The sequence below is a fragment of the Mus caroli genome, chromosome 12 (assembly GCF_900094665.2).
Source record: "Mus caroli chromosome 12, CAROLI_EIJ_v1.1, whole genome shotgun sequence".
NCBI classification, from domain to species: domain Eukaryota; kingdom Metazoa; phylum Chordata; class Mammalia; order Rodentia; family Muridae; genus Mus; species Mus caroli.
Window position 1 is genome coordinate 98,178,610 of NC_034581.1, and position 25,112 is coordinate 98,203,721.

At 42.5% G+C, this 25,112-nt stretch overlaps 1 protein-coding gene across 4 annotated transcripts in view; it reads left to right on the forward strand.

The window, feature by feature from the left end:
* Positions 1-8,183: 8,183 nt before the first annotated feature.
* The window catches only part of Ppp4r4 (protein phosphatase 4 regulatory subunit 4), an 80,917-nt gene continuing 63,988 nt past the window's right edge, over positions 8,184-25,112 (forward strand). For 3 of the 4 annotated variants that reach the window (XR_003838410.1, XM_021179275.2, XM_029484573.1), the window contains exons 1-2: positions 8,184-8,466; positions 9,784-9,857. Coding sequence is in view for 2 of the 4 variants with exons in the window: in XM_021179275.2 (XP_021034934.1) it covers positions 8,344-8,466; positions 9,784-9,857 (197 nt within the window). In the remaining 2 variants the exon portion in view is untranslated. Of the gene's footprint in view, positions 8,467-9,783; positions 9,858-19,792; positions 19,814-25,112 lie in introns of those variants that run through there. The other variant, XM_029484570.1, reaches the window with a different exon arrangement.

Sequence of the window (25,112 nt, forward strand, 5' to 3'; positions counted from 1 at the left end):
AGAGATTTGTCTGCTTCTGCCTCCTGAGTGCTGAGATTAGAGATGTGGGCCACATCCCTTCCAGGCTCTGAGAAATTTTTAAAGAATTGAATACATATTATTTCATTTAATTATTTTAACAACCTTTGGAAGTAAAATGTTATTATTACTTAAGATTTATTTTTAAGTGTGTGTGTGTATGTATGTGTGTGTGTGTACATGCATGCTCGCACATGAGTGTGTATGCACATGTGAATGCAGGTGCCTAGGAAGTTCAGAATAGGATATCAGTTGCCCTGAGGCTAGGGTTACAGATTGTTGTGAGCCTCCTTATATAGGTGGTTGTAACTGCACTTAGGTCTTTTGGAAGAGACATATTGTGCTCTTAACTGCTGAGCTCCTATTGTCTGTAGCTCCTATTGTTATTGTTATTATTATTATTATTGTGTGTATATGTGTGCTTTTGGTTGTGTGTACATGTGTGTGGATTGCTCTCCCATTCAGTTATGGGTGAAGGTCAATGGTGGAGAATTTTTTTTTCTACTCTGAACCTTATTTTTGGAGACAGTCTCTAACTGAACCTGGAGTTTACTGGCTGGTCATAGAGCCTCCCATGGTCCACCTACTCCATCCTCTCCCCAGCAGAGGTTATGGCTATGTGCCACTACACCCAGGTTTTACATGGTTTGTGTGAATCCAAAGTCAGATCCTCATCATGCATGCACTGCAAGCTCTTTATACACTGAGCTACCTCCCCAGTTCCCTACATACCATCAGTCCTAGCTTAGCTGTACTTAAGGACAGTGACATTAAGTAGGATAATGGGAAATAGCTGAGCTCTGATCAAAGTTTAGGCAGCTGAGTTCCAAAGTCCTTGTGCTTAGCCTCGTGTTACTATTACATGAGCAGACGATGTGGCTATGTCTAGTTTTCCATAGTTGTGTGTTCTTGCCTAAACCACACAATTTCCCTGAGCTTCAATTTCAGGTCTGGTCAAACCGTAACACCTTTCTGTGCTCCACTGGCCTGCTATGAGGGCACACTAAGTCAGGTGTGAAATCAGGGCAGGAAAGAAAAACAGCACTCAGAGAACTTATTGTCCAGGTGTCCCTGGAAGAGACAGAAACTCAGGTTTCCTGGCAGCCAGGCTCCTTCCATCCCAGGGTGGTCATCAGAGCATGTACAGATTCCAGTCATCGAACTGAGCATTTCTCTTCACCAGCCTTCTGCCTTCTAATAGCCCACATCAAAGCTAGGTCTGCCTGTTCAAGCAAGTATGCAGTGAGTAGTGTCACCAAATCTTAGATGACACTGTGATAGAGTCCAAATATGCAATACTCCTTAGCTGGAGCAGGGTACGGTTCCTAAGTAATAGTTTCAGTGATGCATCAGGAGTAACGGGGAAATTTTCAATGGTCAAGGTTAATGGTCAAGGGAAGGTTACATGGGCTTTGCTCCCCATGACTTTGCCTTTTCTCCATTCTCATACTATTATACTTCCATTGTCCCCTGACTTCTCTTTGTATAGTATGGAACATAAAACCAGGATTTTGGCTGTGTGCTTAGCACCAATTATTTTTGTTTTGAGTTTCAAAGAAACATTGAAAAAGGAAAGTAAAGAAAGGGGGAATACACTCTATCCGATGTAAGTTTAGATTTTTTCAAAGACCCACTTTTAATATGGGTTCTTAAGCATTTTAACCTCCGCTCTAGCCCACCACCCACCAGAGGTAGTGCAAAAGAAAGGTTATTAGGATACGGGGGGGGGGCGGGGGGGAGTGGATCTGTTTAGAAAGTGTTCTTCAAAGCATATCCAATCTGCATTGTCAGGAAATCAGCAGTTATGTTCACAGGGATCAGCAGAGACCGCTGACCACTCCCAAAGATTTCATGACTATATCAGCAATCCAGTTCAGTAGTGTTGGGAGAGCAAAAGGAATCAGCATCAGTAGCTCGACCTAGCAGAAACAGCCAGACCGTCACTGAATCAGCACAAGTCAGTAGAAGGGACCATGACCATCAGGGACACCAGGAGAAGTTCTCTGCTGTGCCTCTCTCAATGAAGTGTAGATCAGTGAAGACTTGAGGCCAACGAAGTATTGCAAAGCTAGCTCCCCAGCAAGCCTTTGTCACTGTCTGCTGAGTCTTATTTATACTCACTCTAAATATCACAGGTCTTGCCTCACCATGTGAGTCTGTCTTAGCAAAACTCCATGTGAGTCTGTATCAGCTAACATTAGTTTGCCAACTGGCCTGAGTCCCGAGAAGTGGCAAGAAGATGCCAGAACACCACCAGAAGTTTTTGGTGCATTTCTCTCTATGCAGTCATGACAAATGGAGCTCAGCAATGCAATGTAAGGTGAACCAATACATGTGTGTCATTAGTGAAGAGCTTTTCATCATGTGGTTTTTTTTTATGTGCTTACTTTAGCAAAAATCCCTTCACCTACGTCTGCTTCAACAAAACATTCCTTCATGTATCTGCTTGAGCAAAAACATCCTTTCATCTGTGTCTGCTTCAGGAAAACACTTCTTCACATGTCTGCAAAACACCATCCAACTCTACTAACTTTCCAAAGAACCTGTAAGTTTCCACTTCAAGCATATGTATAGATCGACATTAATTCCCCTCTTCTATACATAGGGGATAGAATTCAAGGTGCCTAGCGGATGCTTGAAACCTAAAACAAATATCCAACTCTGTATATTCTGCTTTTCTTTATAAATACATATCCATGACAGTTTAATTTATAAATGAGACACTGTAAGAGAGTTATAAGAAGAACTATCAGTAAAATGGAACTATATTAAATAAAGTAAGTGTAACCTAAAACAAGTTCTGTGGCACTCTAATAGTATACCTGACAACCAACATGGCTTCTAAGTGACCAAAAGGTGAGTGGAGTATACCATCTGGAAACTCCGAGCATAGTGATGACCCAAGCTCTGCCTCAGCTAGGATAGAACAGAATGGCATGGGATAATCTCTGCTCCAAGTGGACCACAGATGCTGGGCAGTAACAGAAACCATGAAAGATGACATCATAGCTGGGGGGCTACTGTATACATAAGACATAGAAATATAGTCACAAGCTGAGGAAGTAACAAAGTTGGCAAAGTACTTGCCAATGCAGGAAGTCCTAGGTATAACCCCCAGTGCCACAGCAGGAATGGTAGAATACATGTGCTAACTCTAGAGCTCTAGATGTAGAGGTCGGAGGATCAGAAGTCAATGTCATTGTTGGCTACATAATGAGTTTGAAGCCAGCCTTGGCTCAAAAGACCCTATCTAAAGCAAGCAAGCAAACAAACAAGAAATGTAGTTCAATTAACATAGCACTGGCCTAAAATATGTAGGTTAAAAGACCAACAAAAAGAGCTAGAAACAGACATGTGTGTCTATGGGTACTTACAGCACAGAGATGAAAGCACATATTGGTGGGGGTAAAGATGTGTTGTTAGGTGCTGCTGGAAATTGAATCACTAAATAGAGACAGTCATATCACATTCATATTACTATGCACACTGAGGTGACCTCTAGATGGGGTAAGACCTAATTATGATAGGTGGATAGGTGGAAATGTGAAGCCAGAAAGAGCAACAGGTAGGGGAATAATACATCTGGCTTTGGGTGAGAAAGGCGTCTTTTGTTTTGTTTTGTTTGTTTGCTTTTTTATTTGTTTGTTTGTTTTTGTATTGAGAGAGTGAGAGAATCTCAGTCTGTAACCTTATCCTAACCCTGGTTGCCCTAGAACTGGGTATATAGACCAGGCTGGTTTCAAACTCACAGTGATCTGCCTTGTGAGTGCTGGGATTAAAGGCATATGCCACCACACCTAGCTACAATTCTTAAACGGGTTCCCTTCAGATATACTTGCTGTACTAGTCAGGGTTCTTTAGGGTAGCAGGATTATAGGAAGAATCTGTATATATAGGAAGGGAATGTATTAGAATGACTTACAGGCTGTGGTCCAGCTAATCCAACAATGGCTGCCTATGAATGAAAGGTCCCAAGATCAGTAGCTGCTCAGTCCACGAGGCTGCATGTCTCAGCCGGTCTTCAGTATATGCTAAAATCTCAAGCTTCCTCCCTGTATGTCCTTATCTAGGGTTCTAGCAAACGTTGTGGCCCAGATTAGAGGTGGGTTTTCCAAGCTCATAGGCTCTGGTTTAATGATGTGTCTTCCTGCCTCAAAGACCTGGATTAGAAGTTTATCTTCCCACTTCAGATTAAGCAAAATCCCCTCACAGGCCTGCCTCTCTATTTTTGAGTTTTACTTAATTCCAGAGATTGTCAAATTGACAACTGAAAATATCCATCATATGCCCATGTCTAAAACTTTACACATTTGGCTATTTCAAAAAGAAACATGCTCATTAACTGTAGGATAGATAGCGAGGACAGAATGAAGAGGCACCAAAGGATTGGGAGAGCTATTTGTGATGTTCAAAACTAATGAATCATTATTTAGAACACATACGAAAGTCCTCCAATTGACTTAGAAAGATAATAGGAAATCAGAAAATCAGGCAAAGGATATAAATAGGCATATCTCAGAAGGTGAAAATCTCAGTGGTTAATGCAGAAAATGGTTAACATTATCAGGTCATCAAAAAAACCACACCATGGCCGGGCGTGGTGGCGCACACCTTTAATCCCAGCACTCGGGAGGCAGAGGCAGGCGGATTTCTGAGTTCGAGGCCAGCCTGGGCTACAGAGTGAGTTCCAGGACAGCCACGACTACACAGAGAAACCCTGTCTCGAAAAACAAAACAAAACAAATAAAACAAAACAAAAACAAAAACAAAAACAAAAAAACCCCCACACCAATATTAAAGCGATACCACTATTATTAACATGAACTGGCCATCGGGCGATAGCATGTGTCAGCATGTGGCCTGAGGAAATATGAATTCCCTCTTCGTTTATGCACCATTTCTAGGAGTGTAAGTAGATAAAGCCATCCTAGATGGCAGGCATGACAGTAAAGCCAAGCTCTGGAGGCTCCAGGACCCAGCAGTTTCTCTCTGAAGGAGAATCTACAAGGGGCCATCTTATCTAATGCCCACCCTAGTGCTGTCTATTCATTTTTGAGGACTTGATGATAGTGTTGGGCATATAACTTGTGGTGGTTTGAATAGGTTTGGTTCCCATAGACACAGTGCTTTATTGCTTAGTTACAAGGAGTGGCACTCTTAGGAGGTATGGCCTTGATAGTTTAAGTGTGGCCTTGTTAGAGGAAGTATATCACTCTAGGGGCAGACTTTGAGGTCTCCTATGTTCAAGCTACACCCAGTGTGGTAGAGCCAGTCTCCTTCTGCTGCCTGTTGATCAAGTTGTGGAACTCTCAGCTCCTTCTCCAGCACCATATCTGCCTGCCTGCCACCACGTTTCCCATAATGTTGATAATGGACTAAACCTCTGAAATTGTAAACCAGCCCCAGGTAAGTGTCTTCCTTTCTAAGAGTTGCCGTGGTCATGGTCACAACAATAAAACCCTAACTAAGACAGAAGTAGAGTTGGTCAGTGGGAGGATTAATGCCTTACTACTGGTATACAGAGCCACCATGACAAGTTATGCTATCTGGAGATATCAGAAACAAGTTAAGACCTCCGGCAACCCACCCTCTCTGTGGTTGTGAGGTAAGCAGTGTCCTGTCACAACTTCTTACCACGATGGCCTGCCACAGCTGTGTTCACAGCAATTGAGTCAAGTGACTATGAACATAAATCTGAGGATCATGAGCCAGTTGAGTCTTTCTTCCTTTACACGGATTCTGTCCAATATTTTGGCAGAGTGATGGGAACTAATACAACTTAAACTTGAGATATTAAGCTGAGGAAAAATAAGCAACAGAATGGGTTCTTACCACTTGTCTTTTAGTAAAAGCAGACACAGAAACCATTTGATTTATTTTGAAATATGGGGGCATAGTTTAAACCTAGGAGAGTGTGTCTGTGAGTGTGAGAGTGTGCCCCCAGCTAGCTGAGGAAATTTGGGAGTACAGAGCCGTTTGGCAGCAGCTAGCCACTGGGTCCGAGAGAGTGATTTTGGAGCTCTGGAGAGACAGAGCCAGCCTTGGTGGGAGAGGCATTGGCAAGGGGAAACACACGGTCTTTGTCCCAGGCTATGTACCTCAGCCTAGGAACAGACCGAGACTGCCAGCCGGTGCCAAGCCAGCAATAGTGTGGATTATTTTTTTTAATATTTTCACACAACAGAAGAATGTGGAATAGGAGGCAGGCCCACGCTGATTGGCATGAGGTGGGGAAGCATGGACAGCATAACTGACTCCTCTTCCTTCTGTCCCTCTGTGTATATCCCTGTGTGTGTGTGTGTGTGTGTGTGTGTGTGTGTGTGTGTGTGTATGTCTGTGTTGTATACAAGCAATAGAAAGGAAAGGCCGTGACTGCTACTAAGTATGGTGGAAGAGAAAGTTTATGCTAGATCTGTAGCAGAGCATAGCCAGAGGCAGGGACCTCTGGGAGAATCCAGAGTGGACATGACCAGATGGAGCTGTGCCATGTGAGCAGGGGGAGGGGCTGGGAGAAGGGGCAGAGGGAACCAGGTGCAGTGGCCAGGTCAAAGGTACAAATAGGGCGGGTAACCAAGATGTCTGGGTTATATGGGGAAGAGCATCTGGGGGAAGGGCAGGCAGCCCCTGGGCTGGGGAGTTCAGGGTTGAGGGCAGGGTGTGCTAGCCATACCCTCTAACAGGCAGGGAATGAGGAGAACCTGGAGACCAGGTCCGATTGGATGTATCAAATAGGCACCTTAGCCCTTTGTCCTGGCTTTGAGAGCTAATGGTTTGTTTCATGAAGAAGCCAGAGGAAGCTATCCAGTGTCTTATCCTGCTTTTCTCCGTCATGGTAGGGTCACTCACAGAAGCGGAAGGCAGATTGCAAGCTCCTGGGGTCCTTTTGTCTCCAGCCCCCACATGTGGGGGTTACAGGCTCATGCTGGCTTTTTAAAAATTATTATTATTAAATGTGGGTGATAGGATCTGAATTCATTTCTTTAGGACTGCCCAGCAAGTGTTCTTACTCTTTGAGACATCATCCCTGTGTGTGTGTGTGTGTGTGTGCATGCGTGCCTGTAAGATGGAGTGACTGTGGATGTCATTGGACAACTTGTAAGACTCAGTCCCTTCTTTTCACTAAGTGTGTCCAATGGATGGAACTGAGTGTCAGGTGTGGCACTTTTACCTATGTAAATGGCTGTGCACATCTGCATATTGTCAGGTGGTCAAAAGAGGGCCCTGGAATTGAACTTTCAGGGTGTTATTAGTCGCCACAGTAGCGCTAGGTATTGAAACTGTGTCTTCTGGAAGAGGAGCCAGTGCTTTTAACAACTGGGTCATCTCTCCAACCCTTCCCTGTCTTATTTTGAGTAGAACCAAATGTAAGCGAGTTGAATCAATGTGCTCCCCTAGAGCAAGGTAGTGCTCCACCGAGGTCTTACACGTCTCTTTCTACCCACTGTGCTAAGCACTACCTCCCAGTTCTCTAAGAAGAGCTGCACTCATCATGGTCCAAGTTTTATCCGAAAGGGCTGGCTCTAACCTCTTTTAGTAAATCCTTATTGATTTTTCAGGATTCAGTTTAGGTCTTTTTTTTTTTTTTTTTTTTTTTTTTAAGAAGGCCTTTTGGGACATTTTCCTGCTTCCAACGTCAGCACTGCAGAACTGTACTCGCATATACCTGTCTCCTATCCTCAGGCACACACTAGGCTCTAACCAGCTTGATTTGGCCACTCGAGGGTCCCTAGGCCGGGTGTTGAGTTAGCAGGGGCTTGTCTACACCAGCAGCAGGCCAGCAGAGCAGCCACCAAATAACCAGAAAGTTGCTCTCACAGGTGCAGAAGAGCCCAGCACACCGCACACTTCCCCCGCTTCACTCTCATTGGCTCAGCCTGCCCGCGCCCATTTCCCGCCCCCGGCCCGCCTCCTGGCCGCCTGGGGACGCGGAGAACTCTGCGCACGCGCCGAGGGGCGGGGCTCGCCCCATTAGGGTGGGGCGAGGGCCCAGGGAGCCCGACCAGGGAGCGTCGTTGCGCGGCAGTTGCGTCCTACCGCGCGCGCAAACCCCGGGCGGGGGCGGGACCGAGGCGGCCGCTGAGGCGGCTCCCTGTTCTGGCCCCGCCCCCTCCGCGCGCCCCGCCCCCTCCACCCGCCCCGCCCCCTCGGTGCGCTGCTCCCCGGCTCCCGCCGCGCTCGTGTTCTCGTCGCCTGCGGCCTCTGGCTCTGCTTCCCGGCGGCCGAGAGCGGGACCAGAGAGTCCTTCTGGTGGGCGGCGCGGGGCTGCGCGCGTCCGGCATCCCGGGGCCGCTCGGGCGGGCCGGCGAGGGAGCCCCTCGGCGGTCCATGCATCCGCCGCCGCCCGACGCCGGCGTCGCGATGGATTTCGGGCAGAACAGCCTGTTTGGCTACATGGAAGACCTGCAGGAGCTCACCATCATCGAGAGGCCGGTCCGCCGGAGCCTCAAGGTGCGCGGGACCGAGAGACGCTCCCCTCAGGGCTGCCCGCCGTCCGACTGACTGCCCCTCGGCGCTCCAGCGCCAGTCGCCCTGTCACCGCAGCCGCTTCAGAGCTTCATTCCCTGCCGCAGCCAAGGGTCGGCCTGTCCCTGACCCCTGACTGGAACCAGTCCCTTACCCTGACTAGAGCTAGCCCTGCCTCCTGACTGAGGCTAGTCCCTTCCTCTGACTGGAGCCAGCTGGGTCCCTAGACTACGGCCAGCCCAGTCTCCGAACTGAAATCAACCTGCCCCTGACTGACTGGAATCAGCCGGGTCCCCCGACTGCGGCCAGCCCTGCGCCCCACCCCGCTCCGGCCTCCCCCACGAACGGCCAAGCCGCTGTTCTCGGGGCCAGCCTCCGCAGCCAGCTCCTCAGCCCGTGGTGCTGTCCCAGGTTCTGGTCGCTGGCCCATCCTGGGTTTCAGACAGCCCTAGTTCCATCTCTCGCCGGGACGTCTCAGGTCCCATCCTTTCACGGTCCTACCCCCACCTCTGCATAAGATCAAGCTTGGGTCTCCCCGTGCAGCATGGCCTCCTTCACCTTCCAAGGAGAGGCACCCTTCCCAGAGTCGCCCTAGTTTAGGGTTTCAAAGCTTCTCCTCAACCCTTTCCTCCCATCCTGAGTCACCATGCATCCTTTTCCTCCCAGGTCCTCCAGGACTGTAGGCGGGACCCTGCTCCCCAGCCCCCTTGAGGGGAGTCAACCTGTTTTTCCCCCTACCTCAACTCGCTCCCCAACCCCGCAGAGTCATCTTTCCAGCCTGTGGGGTTTCAACCCTCATCCTCACAGATGGCAAACCTAGTTTATGGGCCCCTTCCCTACCCTCCTGGCCAGTTCTTCATTACCTTTCTAGAGCCTTTGATTTCCTTTCCGTCTGAGCTCATTCGGTTCCCAACAGGAGCTACATAGCTTGTCTTTTCTGTTTTATTCAACTCCTCTTTAACGCATTTCCCGGTGTGGAAAACGTTGTAGCGGCTTGGGGTACTGTGTTGAAGACAAAAATATGTGACTATATAGGTAAATATGTTCACATGTGGTATGTATGTGTAATGAAGTTGATTCCATTGAGGCCCTACAGTCTATAAGGCAGAAGAGTACAGACAGTCCCCCCTCTCAGCACTCAACTGGAGATCTGTGTTTAATATAGTGTAGAAGAATCCTCAGATTCCGGACTAGTTGTCATTGCTATAATTGTGAATTTTTACCCATAGGGTCTTCAAGGGTCTTTGGGAGCCAACAGTGACCAAATGTTTGTGTGCCTAATTTGCATTTTATGCTTGACAGACACCAGAAGAAATAGAAAGACTGACTGTTGATGAAGACCTCAGTGATATTGACAGGGCTGTTTATCTGCTCAGGTAGGTCTTACTCTTTCTTGCAAATTGCTGCCCTTTGCCTGTTGGGCAAACATGAGCTGTTTCTGAAATGTCATGTTTCAATTGCTGAGGGTGTTCAGACTCACTGTTCCCCTTGAACACAGTACTTTTTTGCACACATCACAATTATGTTATGAATTACGTTAGGTTTGGGCTTATGGATCTCAGAACTGGAATCAAATAACATATCTAATTTAAAGAACATTGCCTGGAGGAGGAACTGCAGAACAGCTAATGGTTGGAATTGAATCATCCTTTTGAAATTACTTTCCAAGTATGCTCGTGCACGAGTCAGTAAGGATAGATAAGATTTAAAGGTACCCAGTGATTAAATTTTTAAGTTTATTGTAGAGAATGAATATTGTATGCAATACTATATAGAAAAAATTAAAAAACATGAATTTTTGCTCAGAATATAGTTTATATTACTTTTGTAATGTGAGCTTTATATTGCTTGCAAGTTCCTTTTATTTCTTTTTTTAAAATTAAGTTGACTCTACTCTCTAAGTTTCAGGCCATCTCGTGGGCTCTACAGAATAGCTTGAGACAAGTGGTTATGTTGTCGCTATATATGCGTCTGATGATTCTACATTACTTCAGTCACAAAGGTCTCCATTTGGGTGCTGGGAGCGGCGGGGCGGGGGACTTCAGTACATTGCTAGAATCAGCTTATATTATGCAGATATGTATAAACACAGTAATACAAATGATTTGAATCATTTTAAAGAGTAAATATATTGATGAAAAGTCTTCAGAAATAGAAAATTTTCTAGGCATTTTGTATATATTTAAGAATTATTTTCACCTCTGTGTGTGTGTATGTGTGTGTGTATATATATATATATATATATATATATATATATATATGTATATCTAATTTTCTTTTCTTTTGGGAAATTAGTCTTTGCGATCACTGTTTGGAATCAGGTTTTGAAGACTGGTGCTACCTCCTACAAAGTCCGTCTCCTTTGTTTAGGTCTGCCTTACTAGCTTCAGCTGCTGTCTATCTTCTTATTCTGTTCTTGATTATAGATTAGAGATCATATTTCCAGTCCCATGGTATTCATTGAATGATTATATAAAAAATTCCTTAAGATTCTTCCCCCTCTTCCTCAGATTCAGGGCCTTGTCTGTGTTACTCAAAGTGTTTACCACAGAACTTCACCCTCATCCTCTCTTCAGGACTTTCCTTCAGTATTCATCCTGGTGGCACCTTGAGTTTCTGTTCTTACTGTGTATCAGTGTACTTTCCATTTGGACTCTCCTGATCATGGTCTTTGATAATTATACCAAACAAAACCCAAACCAAATGGATAAACCAACAGATAAACACACGAGCAAAAGCAAGCAAGCAGACAAAACAAAGTGAAGGTGGGCTTGGTGGGTACACCTGTAATCCCAAAGCTGATGCAGAAGAATTGCTGGGTGTTCAAAGACAGCCTGGGCTACGCAGGGAATACCAGGGCAGCTGGTGCTTCATAGTGAGTCCTTTCCTGTCAATTGGCTTTCACCATAAATCTTCTTGTGCAAATGAACAGACAGTTGAAGAATATTGAGTAAATTTCTCTTGATATGGAGCAGTTAATGATCATAAAACAGGTCTTGCTATTCCTATGGCATGCTTTGTTTCCTTGTAGTGCAACCCCTGGCTTAGTGTCAGGAAAGAGAGAGCCTTGCTCTACTTAAGCTGACAGCAGACACCTCATTCTAGATGTCAATGATAACCTATTTCTTTTTCAGGTTTTCACTTTGCTTTTATTGTTGGTTAGAGACAACTAAGTTGTTTTTCTTTTATTCAGTTATAGAATGTATGTTTCCCTTAGTTCTAGAACTTTACAAAGTTCAAATTTCCCCCTACCCCCACCTCCTTTTCAGAGAAGAGAGTTTAAAAAGAGATCAATCTTCTTTAGTTTCTTATGGCTTACCTACCTGTAAGGAGACTAGCGAGGTGCTTAGAAAGGGGAACACTAGTTTGCTTGTGTGTGGGCTATCCCACTAAGTTCTTCTTTTGTATTGCTGCCCTCTTACCACCTCCTGGGGGAAGGTGGAGTTTCTTTTTCTGGCGGGTCTCTAGAGGGGTTATGGCAGGACTGCCTGAAGGATTCTTTCTCCACGATTCAGGGGAAGAGACTGGGTTGTCTCATAGATGTATTCAAACGGTCTTTGTTAAAGCTTTCCTTTTATCTGTTCTCTTAGAATGAGCTTTTTATTTTAAATAATTTATTCTTTTAAAAAATTGTTCTCAATATTCTAGACACCAGATTTCTGTATTTTTCCTGTGGAGATGATTTTCAGGTTCAATTCTGAGTGCGTTACCTTTCCTAGTGTTGGACATGTGTAGTTTCTACTTTTGTGTGTTAGATTTTGGTTCTTTAGTTCTCTTACTGTATTCAAACTTTAGAATCCTTTAAAATATTTATTTTATGCATATGAATGTTTTTCCTGTATGTGTGTCTGCACACCACGTGCAGTCAGTGCCTGAAGAAGGGATTCAATCCCTTGGAACTGGGGCCCCAGTCCTTTGCAAGAACAGCACATACTCTTATCCACAGAGCCATCTTTCATCCCCCCATTCTTGGAATGTTAATAATGCTAAATATGTTAATAATGCTAAATTATAATTCAGCCAAATGTGTAAGCATCAGTAGGCTAAGTAACATTAATGGAGGTTCTCATAGCACTGAAATTGAATCCAATATCCTATGACAAATGAATGCACTGTCTGAAAGTATGACAGGTCAGTTATCATTGTCATTTTAGCAGGAAGTTTATAAGATTAGGATGCGTGAAGATTTAACACAGATGACTGTGAGCTTTGCATAAACATGATGCTGATAGACCCATCTGTGGCATTTAGCAGCAAGGCAAAGCAACTTTCTCAGTAGTCACAGCATCCTTTTCCTGTCCTCTCTCTTCTGTGTGATTTTGGCATGTATTTCAGGAATGTACTCAAAAATATGTGAATACTTTTATTAGAGAAGAGTCTTAAGTATGCATCCTGTATATTCTCTGAGTAAAATCTCACTTAGACATCTCCAAATGTTTCCTAGGATTATAATCCTAGACCCTTAAGGCATTTAAAATACCTGGTAGATGTGACTCCCTTGGCTATGCATTGTGATAATCCTGTTTATTCCTCACTTTTTAAAATGGCTTTACTGACCTGTGTTTCATATGATTTCTTTTAAAGTGAACAGTTAGTATTTTTCATGTATTCACAGAACTGTACAACTAAAGCCACTATCAATTTTAGAATGTTCGTATCTCCCTATAAGGCCTGTAGCTCCATCTCATGTCTGATTCCTTCCAGCTCTGGGAGCTACTTAAGAATCTGCTCTCTGGGGCTGGCGAGATGGCTCAGTGGTTAAGAGTGCTGACTGTTCTTCTGAAGGTCCCGAGTTCAAATCCCAGCAACCACATGGTGGCTCACAACCGTCCGTAACAAAATCTGATGCCCTCTTCTGGAGTATCTGAGGACAGCTACAGTGTACTTACATATAATAAATAAATAGATCTTTTAAAAAAAAGACTTCTTAAAAAAAATCTGCTCTCTGTCCCCATGGCCCTACTTCTTCTGGCATTCCTTGAAATGGAATGGTATATGATGTGGCCTCTGCATTTCATTTCTTTTACTGGAAAAATATATCCAAGGTTCATGGTAGATCACCATTATTATATTTCTTTTTATTAGTAAATAGTGTTCTATTGCTTGGGCATATGGTAGTTCTCTGCTATCTACAGAACATATGTTTCAGGACCCCCTAGAGAATGCTGAAATTTCAGAGTATCGAGTCCTGATATTTAACACATTTTCCATTGTTATTAGGCATGTCGCATGCACTATGGCCATAAGTCTTGTAGTTTGAGATTAGATAAGCAAAATAGTCTCAAATCTTGTTTTCTTTCTTTACCATTTTATAGAACTTTCTATTCTACCATGTTTTAGCAGTTCTAGTATCCAGCTTTTCTTCTTCTTTTCTTTTTCTCCTTGTTGAGAAGTTCACCTTCTTTCTCACTTAAAGGAAGTACTTTATGGCTTCTTTCTGGCATTTCTAAGTTGCCAGCACCACTAGCCCTGTGATTTGGCCATTACTAAGAAACATACACACACACACACACACACACACACACACACACACACACACACACACACAGATATATTGGGGGATATTGCAAAAGGAGAAATCGTATCATTCTTGCAGAAATGTCATGTTATTTACAATTTATGATTTTTTTATTTCTAGATTCTTCTGTTTAATATCTTGATAGTAATTGAGGGTGAATAACAAAACACAGAAAGAAATACCTTGGGTAAGGAGAGACTATTGTGCCACAAGTTTTTCTGATCTGTTCATCAGTGAGTGGACATTTGGGCTGTTTCTACTTAGGTCTGTATCTTTTGGAGCAGAAATGCTGATCTCTTACTGTCACTTAGATCCATGTGGCCTCCACTCACTCTGCTGTTCTTCACCTCAGAGTATCTCTTTGTCAGATCTGTCTAGCATTTACAATTCTAGGATCTAGATGCAATCTTGCACCTAGTTTGAGGCCTTCCCTAATGTTGCAGCACCTCTCAGCTCCCGCATAGTTTTAGTACTAGCGTTCCTCAAGGGGCAAGCATTCCTTTATGCTCCCTAACTTGCATGCATTGTCTTTGACAGGCTTCACACTTTTGAAGGTCAGGTAATGTTCTGTTTTTCATTCTTCCTTGTTCATGTTGTGATAGGAATATATACCTCTTAACACAATGAAGAACATTTAACCCTAGGGGAACTAAACAACTTGTGATTTTGTGTATGTGTGTGTTTTGTCCTCTAAAGCAAGCTTTGAATGTACACAAAAATGTTCACAAGTTGTAAATATATAAATTGTTGAATTTTCATGGAAATAGCTAAGGAGCTAGCATCCATATTAAAAAAGGGAACATTATTTATTGGGTTAGCCAGTAGCCTCCTGCAGACTCATTCCATTCTCTTCAGCCTCTTGAAGAGGGTAGTTGCTTTTCTGACATCGCAGATGAGTTTGTCTGACTTAGAATTGTATGTGACAGGTACCACAATAAGTCTCTCTCTCTGTCTCTCTGTCTCTGTCTCTCTCTGTCTCTCTGTCTCTCTCTTTCTCTCTCTCTGTCTCTGTCTGTCTGTCTCTCAGTCTCTGTCTGTCTCTGTCTCTCTGTCTCTGTCTCTCTCTCTGTGTTTGTGTGCATGCGTGCCTAGTCTTCTTTGCTCAACATTACAGAGAGCTATCCATAGTGATTCAAGAAGCACTAGATAGTTTGTTCATAGTTTGTTTTCATTTCTATATGTTATTCTTTTAAGAGTGATCACAACTTATGATGCCTGTGTTGCATATTTACCTGGCTTCTAGTTTGGGATTTTTATGCAGAATGCTGCTGTAAGCATTATATACAAGTGTTTTAACAAATACATGAATTTCTTTGTTATCTTTTCTAGAAATATAGAATTAATTGGTTGAAGCATACTACAATGTCTAGCTTGAAAGAGCTGCCTAGTGGTTTTTGAGGTGCTGTTATCAGTCTCTATTTCTGTCAGCAGTGTCTAAGCATCCCAGTTGGCATATTTTTAAGGAACAAAAGTAACAAACTTCCTAGCACAGCAGCAATGACCTGTTAACAGCTTTGGATGTTTCTGTCCTTTGTCCTGACTTTCTCATGTCTGCTAGCTTCTCTTCCTTCCCTACAGGAGAGTTTCTGTATGCTTTTACACCTGGTGTCTGTCCTGCCTAGGCTGTGGTTAGAAGGGTTTCTGTCCCTTTCCTTGTCGTCTGTTCTGAGGACAACCATAGGAGGCATCTGCTTTCTTTTTTCCTGTATACAGAAGCTTCAGGTTATAGGACGTGAGATGTTCTGTGTGTTTGTTTCAGAAGGAGAAGCAAAGTGGGTGTTGGAGTTCTTTGCCTTTTTGTCTGGAAGTTCCACTCCAGGTCCCTATACTTTTAATGGTTTCAAGAGATTCTATTTTTAAAAATTGCTGAGGTTACATCCCTTGTGAAATTGATGTCCGACTCACTTACCCTTTTACATAGAGGTTTCGGGTCTGCATATTCATTGTTTGGCTGGGACCTTTGTTTTCTTTATTAAGTAAGAGTTATAGATGGAGTGCAGCTGCTTGTGTTCCACCATTGCTAAGGGCAAATGACTTTAGTTCTTGGCAAACTATGAATTCCCTGTCTTGGAAAAGTTCTAGGTCTCTGAGGATAAGAGACTTGAAGATAATTTTTCATCCCCTGTTCCTTGTCGTCTGATCTGAGGACAACCCCAGGAGGCATCTGCTTTCTTTTTCCCTATATACGGAAGCTTCAGGAAGTGCTCCCTGTGAATCAGAAAACAGAGCAGTGTCACGGAATCTGCCTGAAAAGCTTAAAAATAAAAAATGGACTATTTTCATCATTGTAAAAGTGACCCATATAATGTCATTGGAAAGGCCTGGCGTTTAATAGCATGATGCTCCTATGAGAGACCTGGCTGAGTTTTCATCTTGTAACTACAGCTATTGACTACTCATAAAATACTTAGAAATTTCTATAATAAAACATCATAGAATTATTTAAAATAAATGATTATATATATTTGAATACAGTATAAACTAAATCATGTAATTATAATGTAGCTGTAATAAACATATGTAAGTTTTACATACATGTATATATTTTCACTCCGTACATACCTTTCGGGTATAGGTAAGGATTGAATTTTATCCTAAAGAGTAGGATTGGGTTTCCAGTAAATATTTGGAATTGTGTTCTGTAGCTTGAAGCCCTAAGTTGAAATTAACAGTGGTTTCTTAGTGTTTACATCAAGAATTAGTATTTACTATAACCAGTGATAAAAATCATACTTGTCAAATTAGGGCTAAATGAAGGCAGTGAAACAATTGAACAAGCTCTCGTAATCATTGAAATCTGTACGTCTTTGCCATGGACATTTAAGTTAGTGCAGAGTCTCTCATGGCCCATGTTGGCCATTAGAGTAGGAGTCAGGGAAAAAATGCTGAGGCACAGGTTCTCATAGTCTCTCTTTCTGCCTTATCCTCGTAAGACTGGTGCATGATAATGACATCAGAATTGTTGAATATCTTATGCATGCCCTTCTTGATCACGTGCCTTGTGATGGAATCTTCCCTCCAATAAGATATGTTAATAAGGGAAACAAATTATAGCTTAGCTAGTATTTACTTTATAATGAATCTTATGAATTTAAATTGAAATACCAAATATTTATCAAGCATTCACATGCCAGGCTTCTCTTAAGAAATGGACGGGGGTATACTAACAAATACCTGTGTTCAAGGAAGTCATCGTTTAGGAAGCAAATGAACTTTACAGATTTTTAATAGTATAGTAGTCATCCTGGATTCACAAGTATTTTTAACATCGAGTCAGTTGTATGTGGAGACTGAGGCTCACTCACTCCCTGTGATGCAGTGTCCCTGCTCTGAGCCCAAGCCCAGTCTAATTCTCAGGTCAGAAAACCCCTAATCTAAGTAGCAACACTAATACCTAAGTTGTAGGAAAGGAGAAAGGATGCCAGAAAATGTGTGTAGACAGCAGTGGCTTGATACAGAATTGTGTGTTCAGCAAAAGGTGATTGTTTTTTAAATTGTCCTTTTAGATCACCTGTTTTCAGGGTTTTCTTTTACTTTTGATGTAGAGGGAAATTTCCATGCAGAAGCATTGTATAGTGAGACCTTTCTCTCTGGATTTCTAAGGCGCACTATCCAACCCCTCCTACAGTTTGATGAAAATTACTGTACTGAGGTATACCTTACATCAGTTAAACATATAGTTTGATGATTTTGTAAAGCAGATCCCTTCTGGGACCAGCATTTCAGTCAACATATAGACCGTGTACACTGGCGTCCTTTTTCAGTTAATCCCTTCCCTGACCCTAGGCAACCACTGATGGCTTTTATGGTGTTGATCAGCTTCAGTTAATCCCTTCCCTGACCCTAGGCAACCACTGATGGCTTTTATGGCGTCCATCAGCTTTGCTCATTCTAGAATGTACACACGTGTCTTCGTAACTCCTGGATAAGTACTGAAGAATGGAAGGAATGCAGCGAGTCATGAGCAAGTGTAGGTTTTTCCGTGTTACAGCTTTATTGACATATAATTGACATCCAGGAAGCCGTATGTATTCAGAGAAGTCTAGTGAATATTTACTTTTGTCCTTCTCTGTGAAACTTTATGATCAGGTAGTAAACATTTTACCCACCCACAAAAGCCACTTGTACCCTCATCCCCTTGTCATCCTTTTTACCTGTTTCCCAGTGCTTCCTCCACTCAGGACAATTGTGCATCTGGTTTTTAGTACTATAGGTTGGTTTTCAATGTAAGGGATTTTATGGATGTGAATAGTGAAGATAATGTTCTCTTTTGTACAGTTTCCTTCATTCAGTATAATGAGGTTGAAGGTCACGTATGATTCTCCTGCTTTATGGATGCGAGCCATTTTGTTGTTAGTTGATGAACGTTTGGGTAGTTTTGGATAGTTTTGGGTAGTTTTGGAAATTTGTGTAGTTTTTGAGTATTGAAAATTAAGTGACTGTAAACATTAATTTACAAATCTTTCTGTGAACTGAGCATGGTAGTACATGTTGTGATTCTACAATGTAGGAGGTAAAAACAGGAGGTCCAGGAGTTGAAGGACAGCCTCAAGTATGTAGTGAATTTAAGGGTTAGGTTGAGGTACATGAGACCCTGTTTCAGATGTGTATGTGTGTGTGTGTGTGTGTGTGTATTGTGTACTTTTCTTGCTCACTATTAAACATCTAGACGTATGTGGTGTGATGTGGCATGGAGACACATACATTTAATCCAGCTTTTGGGATGCAGAGGCAGGTTGATCTCTGTAAGTTAGAGGCCAGCCTGATCTATAAAGCAAGTTCCAGAAGTGGACTGACCAGGTTGTCTACGTTTATATTTTTATGAAATACCCAAATGCTCTTGAGTGATGATTCTATTTTATGTATCAGGCTGTATGAGCAGTCTCTTTAATTTTAAGCCATGTTAGTCCGTGTAATGATATTTCATAATAGTCATAGTTTGGATTTCCCAGTGGCCAGTGGAGGTCATGTTTGTTTATGAAGCAGTCATAAGCAGTCTTTTTTGGTGATGCATCTGTTCGAATCTTTGCTTACTGTTGGAGATCCTTTCCAAATATTTCTCCCAGCTGGTGGCTTGCCTTTTGAAAAGTAAAACCTGCTAGGCAGTGGTGGCGCACACCCTTAATCCCAACACTCGGGAGGCAGAGGCAGGCAGATTTCTGAGTTCGAGGCCAGCCTGGTCTACAAAGTGAGTTCCAGGACAGCCAGNAGTGAGTTCCAGGACAGCCAGGGCTATACAGAGAAACCCTGTCTTGAAAATCAAACAAACAAAAAACAAAACAAAATAAAAAAGTAAAACCTTTTAATTTTGTTGAGACATGGTTAATTGATGTTTTTCTTTATGTCTTATTTATAGAGATCTTTGCCTAACAGGTCACCAAGATTTTTTTTTTTTTACTTTTTTTTGGAAGAAATTTTAAGAGTTGAGTTTTTGCATTTTAGAGCTATGCTACATTTTCAGTTAAAGTTTATAAATGCTACAAGAATAGATCTTAATGTCTCTTCAATATGGCTTAAGTAACTTTGCTATTGTAAAATCAGATATTTGGCTTCTGTTTCTGTCACCTAAGCCCTTCAGTTGCTGTTTCTCCTGGTTCTCCTGGTGTTAAAGAGATGGACTGAGCTTTAGAGAACCTGTCCTTTTGATTCTGAGGATATTGACAGCAGTTTCACATTTTAACCACTAGGTGGTGCCAGTAGAGATGATTGTTGGGTGAACCATCAAGATGGACAGCCTCAGCCAAAGTGGATAGGAAAAGCCTCAACTCTACACAAAAAGCTCTAGGCACCTGAGGAAAGCTGGGAGCAGCAGAGGTGGGCTTCCCCAGGGAAGAGCACAACAATGGGTTGTCCAGTGCCAAGTTGTCAACCCTGAAAAGACATACAAATGACATGGTATGGACTGAGCAGGTCATGCTTAGGAATACATATACAGTGTGTGCACTGACATATACATAAATAGTGTGTGCACTGACAGTAGTGAGAAAAAGAGACCATGAATTTTAAGGAGAATGGGAAAAGGCATAAGGGAAGACTTGAAGGGACGAAAAGGGAGAAATGTTTTCATTATAATTTTAAAAATAAAATTAAAGGTCATGCTTAAGGTAGTTATTCATAATTCAAAGTGTGGCTGCATTTCATTATGGATTGGATTATGGAATACAATCAAACCACAGATATTTCTTTTGCTAACCTGGAAAAATTGGGTTTGAATTTTAAATTTTAAATTCTTTCTAAAGAGCTTTACAAATTGTAGTTATATTTTTAGCAATACTTGGGGCAAAATGAGTTGTAGGTAGCATACAGATGTTTATATCTTTAAGTATAAAAATAAGACTGGGGAGTTAAACTCCTGATGGAGTGAAAACTACCACAGAAGTTCCTATCCTCTCTGAGATTTGTATTTTATGGTATGGCGCTTTGCTTGCCTGTATGTCTGTGAACCATGTGCATGCTTGGTACCCTTGGAGGTCAGAAGAGGGCATTTGATGTCCTGGAACTGGAGTTACAGATGGTTGTGAGCTGCAGTGTGAGTGCTAGGGATTGAACCTAGGTCCTCTGAAAGAACAGTCAATACTTGTAACCACCGAGCCAGCACTCCAGCCCATCACTGAAGTTCTTCTGTAATGTGTTATAAACTGGATTTGCTTTAAAGTAACATCACAAGATCTTTAATTCCTGTTTATAAAATATGTTTGCTTATTACAGATGTCCATTGCAGCGATGAAACAGCGTGACCCAAACCAGTTTGGGGTGGAAAGGGTTTATTTCACTCACAGTTCCACAGAACAGTCCATCATCAAAAACACTGAGGGCAGGACCAAAAACAGCAGAGTAAAAACAGCCCTGGAGGCAGGACCTGGTGCAGAAGCCATGGAATAGGTGTTGCTTATTGGCTTGCTCCTCGTGGCTTGCTCAGCCTACTTTCTTCTAGAACTCAGGACCACCAGCCCAGGAATGGAACCACCAACAATAGTCTGGGCCCTCCCTTATCAATCACTAATTAAGAAAATATCCTATACCCAGATCTTATGGGGAGCATTTTCTCAATTGAGTTTTGTTCCTTTTAGATAAATCAAGTTCAGTGGGTCTCAACTTTCCTACTGCTGAAATCCTTTAATATAGTTCCACATGCTGTGGTAACCCCCAGCCATAAAATTATTTTCATTTCTATTCCATAGCTGTAATTTTGCTACTGATATGATATAAATATCTGTGTTTTCTGATGGTCTTATGAGACCCGTGTGAAAGGATTATGCAGCCTCCTTCCCCAATTAGCCAGCACAAAAACTATGATCTATATTTGCTTGAAAACTGCATAGTTCCAAAGAGGGAAAGGATTCACCAAAAGGCAGCTTGGTCATTTGTAGAGGAAGATGCCTCTTGGTATGACTATGATGGGAGTGGGGTGACTTTTGATATGGATGCACAGGAGACCCTACTTATATCATGACGAATTGTGTTAGATGTTTCTGGATTTAATGCTTTGTTGAGGACCTTTCTCTGCTCTCTATGTCCATATATGTGTATGTATGTGTGTTTGCACGTGGAGGCCAGAGCTTGATGGTATCTCTCTTAATTGTTTTCCATCTTAGTTTTTGAGACAGAGTCTCTCACTAAGCCCTTGTAGATTTGGCTGAACTGGCTGGCTGAGAGGGAGCCCCAGATGCTCCTGTATCCACCTCCCCAGACATGTGCTGCTGTTCCCAGCTTTTACTTGGTCTGGGGGTCAAACTCACATCCTCTTGCTTGCAAAAAGCACTTTCCCAACAGAATCATCTCCTAGCCTCTAGGACTTCTCATCCATGCTAAGGAGAGGCCATGGTCTGTAGTTTTCCCTTCCTGTGTCCTTTGCCTTCTTGTTTGTTGTAACATTCAGAAAGTATATTGAGGAGGGGCTTCCTATTTCTGGATGTAGTTTTATAGAAATGGTGCTCTTGCCTCAAATATGGGGTAGATATTTATAAACTAAGCCACCTAGTGGTAAACTTTTTTTTTTTTAGTAAACCCTGTAAACTTCTCTAATAGATGTGGGACTGGTTGCACTGTCTGTTTCTTCTTCAGTGGATTTTGGTAGTCTCTTAGGTTCTTACTGTGCTTTGTCTACGTTATGAAGATTGGGGTATACAATGCTGGTGTTCCATACTGCTTTCTCAGTGCTTGTGACTGGCAGTGCAGTCCCTGTGATTTCTGAGGTTGGTGTTTTGTGGCTTCTTGCCTTTTCCTTGGTCAGTATAGCTGGAGCTTTATCAACCAGCTTTTGATGACAGCTTTGTCTAAGGCTTTGCTGTTCTCAGTTTTATTGACTTTTGCTCTACTTTCTGCTATTTCTTTCCTTTTCCGTGCTTTGTATTTAGTTTTTGTTCCTGTACTTAGTAAAAATTAAATGGCTACAGAAATAGCCCATGTGATCTTACTGGACCACTGTCATCTGTGTGGTCCATTGGTGGCACAAAGGTCTTTATACAACACGGCTGCATCCTTGTTATAGAACATATATGAGGTAATAGATGGTAATAGATATGTTAATTAGCTTTATTCTGATAAACTACTCCACAGTTTGTACATTTCTCAAAGCATCCTGATGGCTGTGTGTGTATTTGTGTGTGTGTGTGTGTGAGTGTATGATTGTAAGCTGTCAATTTACCTTATAAGAGGTAAGATCTCACTATGTTGTATATCTTGAATAGATATAAATTTTGTCAGTTATACCTCAGTGAAGCTTAAAATCCCCTTTTATAGGTTATCTTTAATATTAGTACTTTATATATTATTAAAAGAAATGGTAGACTTGCCTAAAATACTTACTTTACTATGAGGAACATTACGAGGAAAATTGACTTTCTTAAGGAAAGTATTCAAGTGTGAAATGAAGTGAAGAATTATTTAGGAACTTATGAAAGGTCTTACAGGACCAATCAATAACTGTTTAATCAGGTTCTTGCTTTATGGTGATTATTCTTTCACCCTGATAGTTGGATGACTTTGAACGAATTTCCTGGTTGCTGTCTTTGCCATCACAAAGTGAAGGCCACGAGGGAGGTTCTTTGTATTTCTAAACCCCTGTTTAACTCCCACATTCCCACATTCTATTGTGTCCTATTGTGTGCTGTCTTTCACGTTACAGATGGCTGGCTGAAGGTCTCTTTGGTCTTCTTGGGTCGATATCATGAATAGGTGAGAGGAGCAGCTAGATAGTGTGATATCCCTGAGCTCTTGTGTTCCAGAGGCTTACAGGCCAGGCTTTCAAACCTACAAGCCATAGACCTCCAGCCTTGAGAACTACCGACTCATGGCTCCAAGCTTTCTAGACCAGAGAGGCTTACTTGAAGCTTGGTGCACAGGTCAGTGATTTACTACTTTGGGCTGTGAATGCCTGTGCCTTCTTGCATACAACTGTTAGTCTTGCAGCCCTTGATCTTGGGGTGTTGTATCTTTTCTTCTTAACCTTCGGCAGACCTATGGATGCCCTTTTGGCAACTCTGTCTTCATCCTCTCTGCTCCGTGGTCTCTCTCATTCTGCAGTCCTTTATTATAGCATTCCTTAGTCTGTGCTCCCTGTTGCTCTCTGGAACTCTTAAGCCACCTTCTAAGGTGTGAATGAATAAGTCATTCTGTAGCAAGTTTTAGTTGCTGCTTCAGGATTCTTGGGGCTGAAAGGTCAAGACTTCACTCATTTTTTGGTATTACCTGCTCAGTTTGTTCTACCTGTAGAACTTCAAACAGACAGTCAAAGTCCATTTGGGCAAACCTTTATTGGAGCCTAATGCTGCAGTACAGAGGGCAGTGCACCAAAGAGAAGCCACAGGAATTGTTCTGCAAAGAGTTAAAAACAGCATGTTTAGACAGGCAGTGGTGGTGCACGCCTTTAATCCTAGCCCTTGGGAGGCAGAGGCAGGTGAATTTCTGAGACGAGGCCAGCCTGGTCTACAGAGTGAGTTCTAGGACAGCCAGGGCTACACAAAGAAACCCTGTCTCGAAAAAACAAAACAAAACACAAAAACCCACCCCACCACCAAACAAACAAATAAACAAAACAAAACAAAACAAAACAAAGCAAAAGACCAGTGTGTTTTATATAGCCACACGGGCCTGGCATGCTTGTGAGCAGCCTTTCACCAGTAAGTCTTACTTACTTCACAGTGCCTGTTCCTTGTCCCAATCACATGCTGTAAATATACTCCAGCCACAGGTCTATAAACACGGACCACAGGCCTTTCGATGAGTCAGTGTGGAGGTGCTCCCTTGTGAGACATTCTAAGTGAGGTTAGCTGCAGGGTAAAGTAAGTCACCTCTTTCACTGAACCTTACTGTCATTGCATATTGTCTGGAGTGCTTGTTCAAAGCCTCCTGAAACAGAAGTGAGGACTGTTGTAGCAGCTGAAGTGTTCCTTGTAGTTGGGGTGGCATTTCCTCAGGACAGTTGTCAAAGTGTTCAAAGCAGCCAGCTGCCGTGGTGACAGTTCAGCTAACTGCTTTTTAAAATTGTTTTCACATTTATTTTCCATGCATGTATATGTGTACACATGTCACAGCACATGTGTGACAGTCCAAGGACAGCTTGTGGGAATGGGTCCTTCTCCCATGTGGGTCCTGGGACTTGCACTTAAGTTGTCAGAGCCATTTAACTGACCCAGAAGAGACTTCTTAAGCTTTAGGGAACCAGGCACAATGTTTTGAAAGCTGTCAAACAAGTGGTTCCCTGACCTATATCTGATAGCTTTTGGCCATTTAAAAAAAATCAAAGGGCTGGAGAGATAGTTGTGGTTAAAAGCACATACTGTTTTGGCAGTGAACCCTAGTTTGATTCCTAGCACCCACATGGTGGCTCATAGTTGTCTGTAACTCCAGTGCCAGGGGATCCAAGGCCATCTTTTGGCACTGCTCACGTGTATACATACATGCACACATGCAGGGAAAACATATACATAAAATAAAAATAATAAAATCTTTGAAGAACCATCAAAAGAAACTTATAGTAATGACTGTACGAAAATTTGAAAGTTAGCCCATGTTGATTTTACCAAATAAGGGGTTTTCTGTACATGGATAGAATGGACTTTGATATTTCCCTATTACTTTTCCTTATCCTGCTTCCTTTGTCAATGCATAT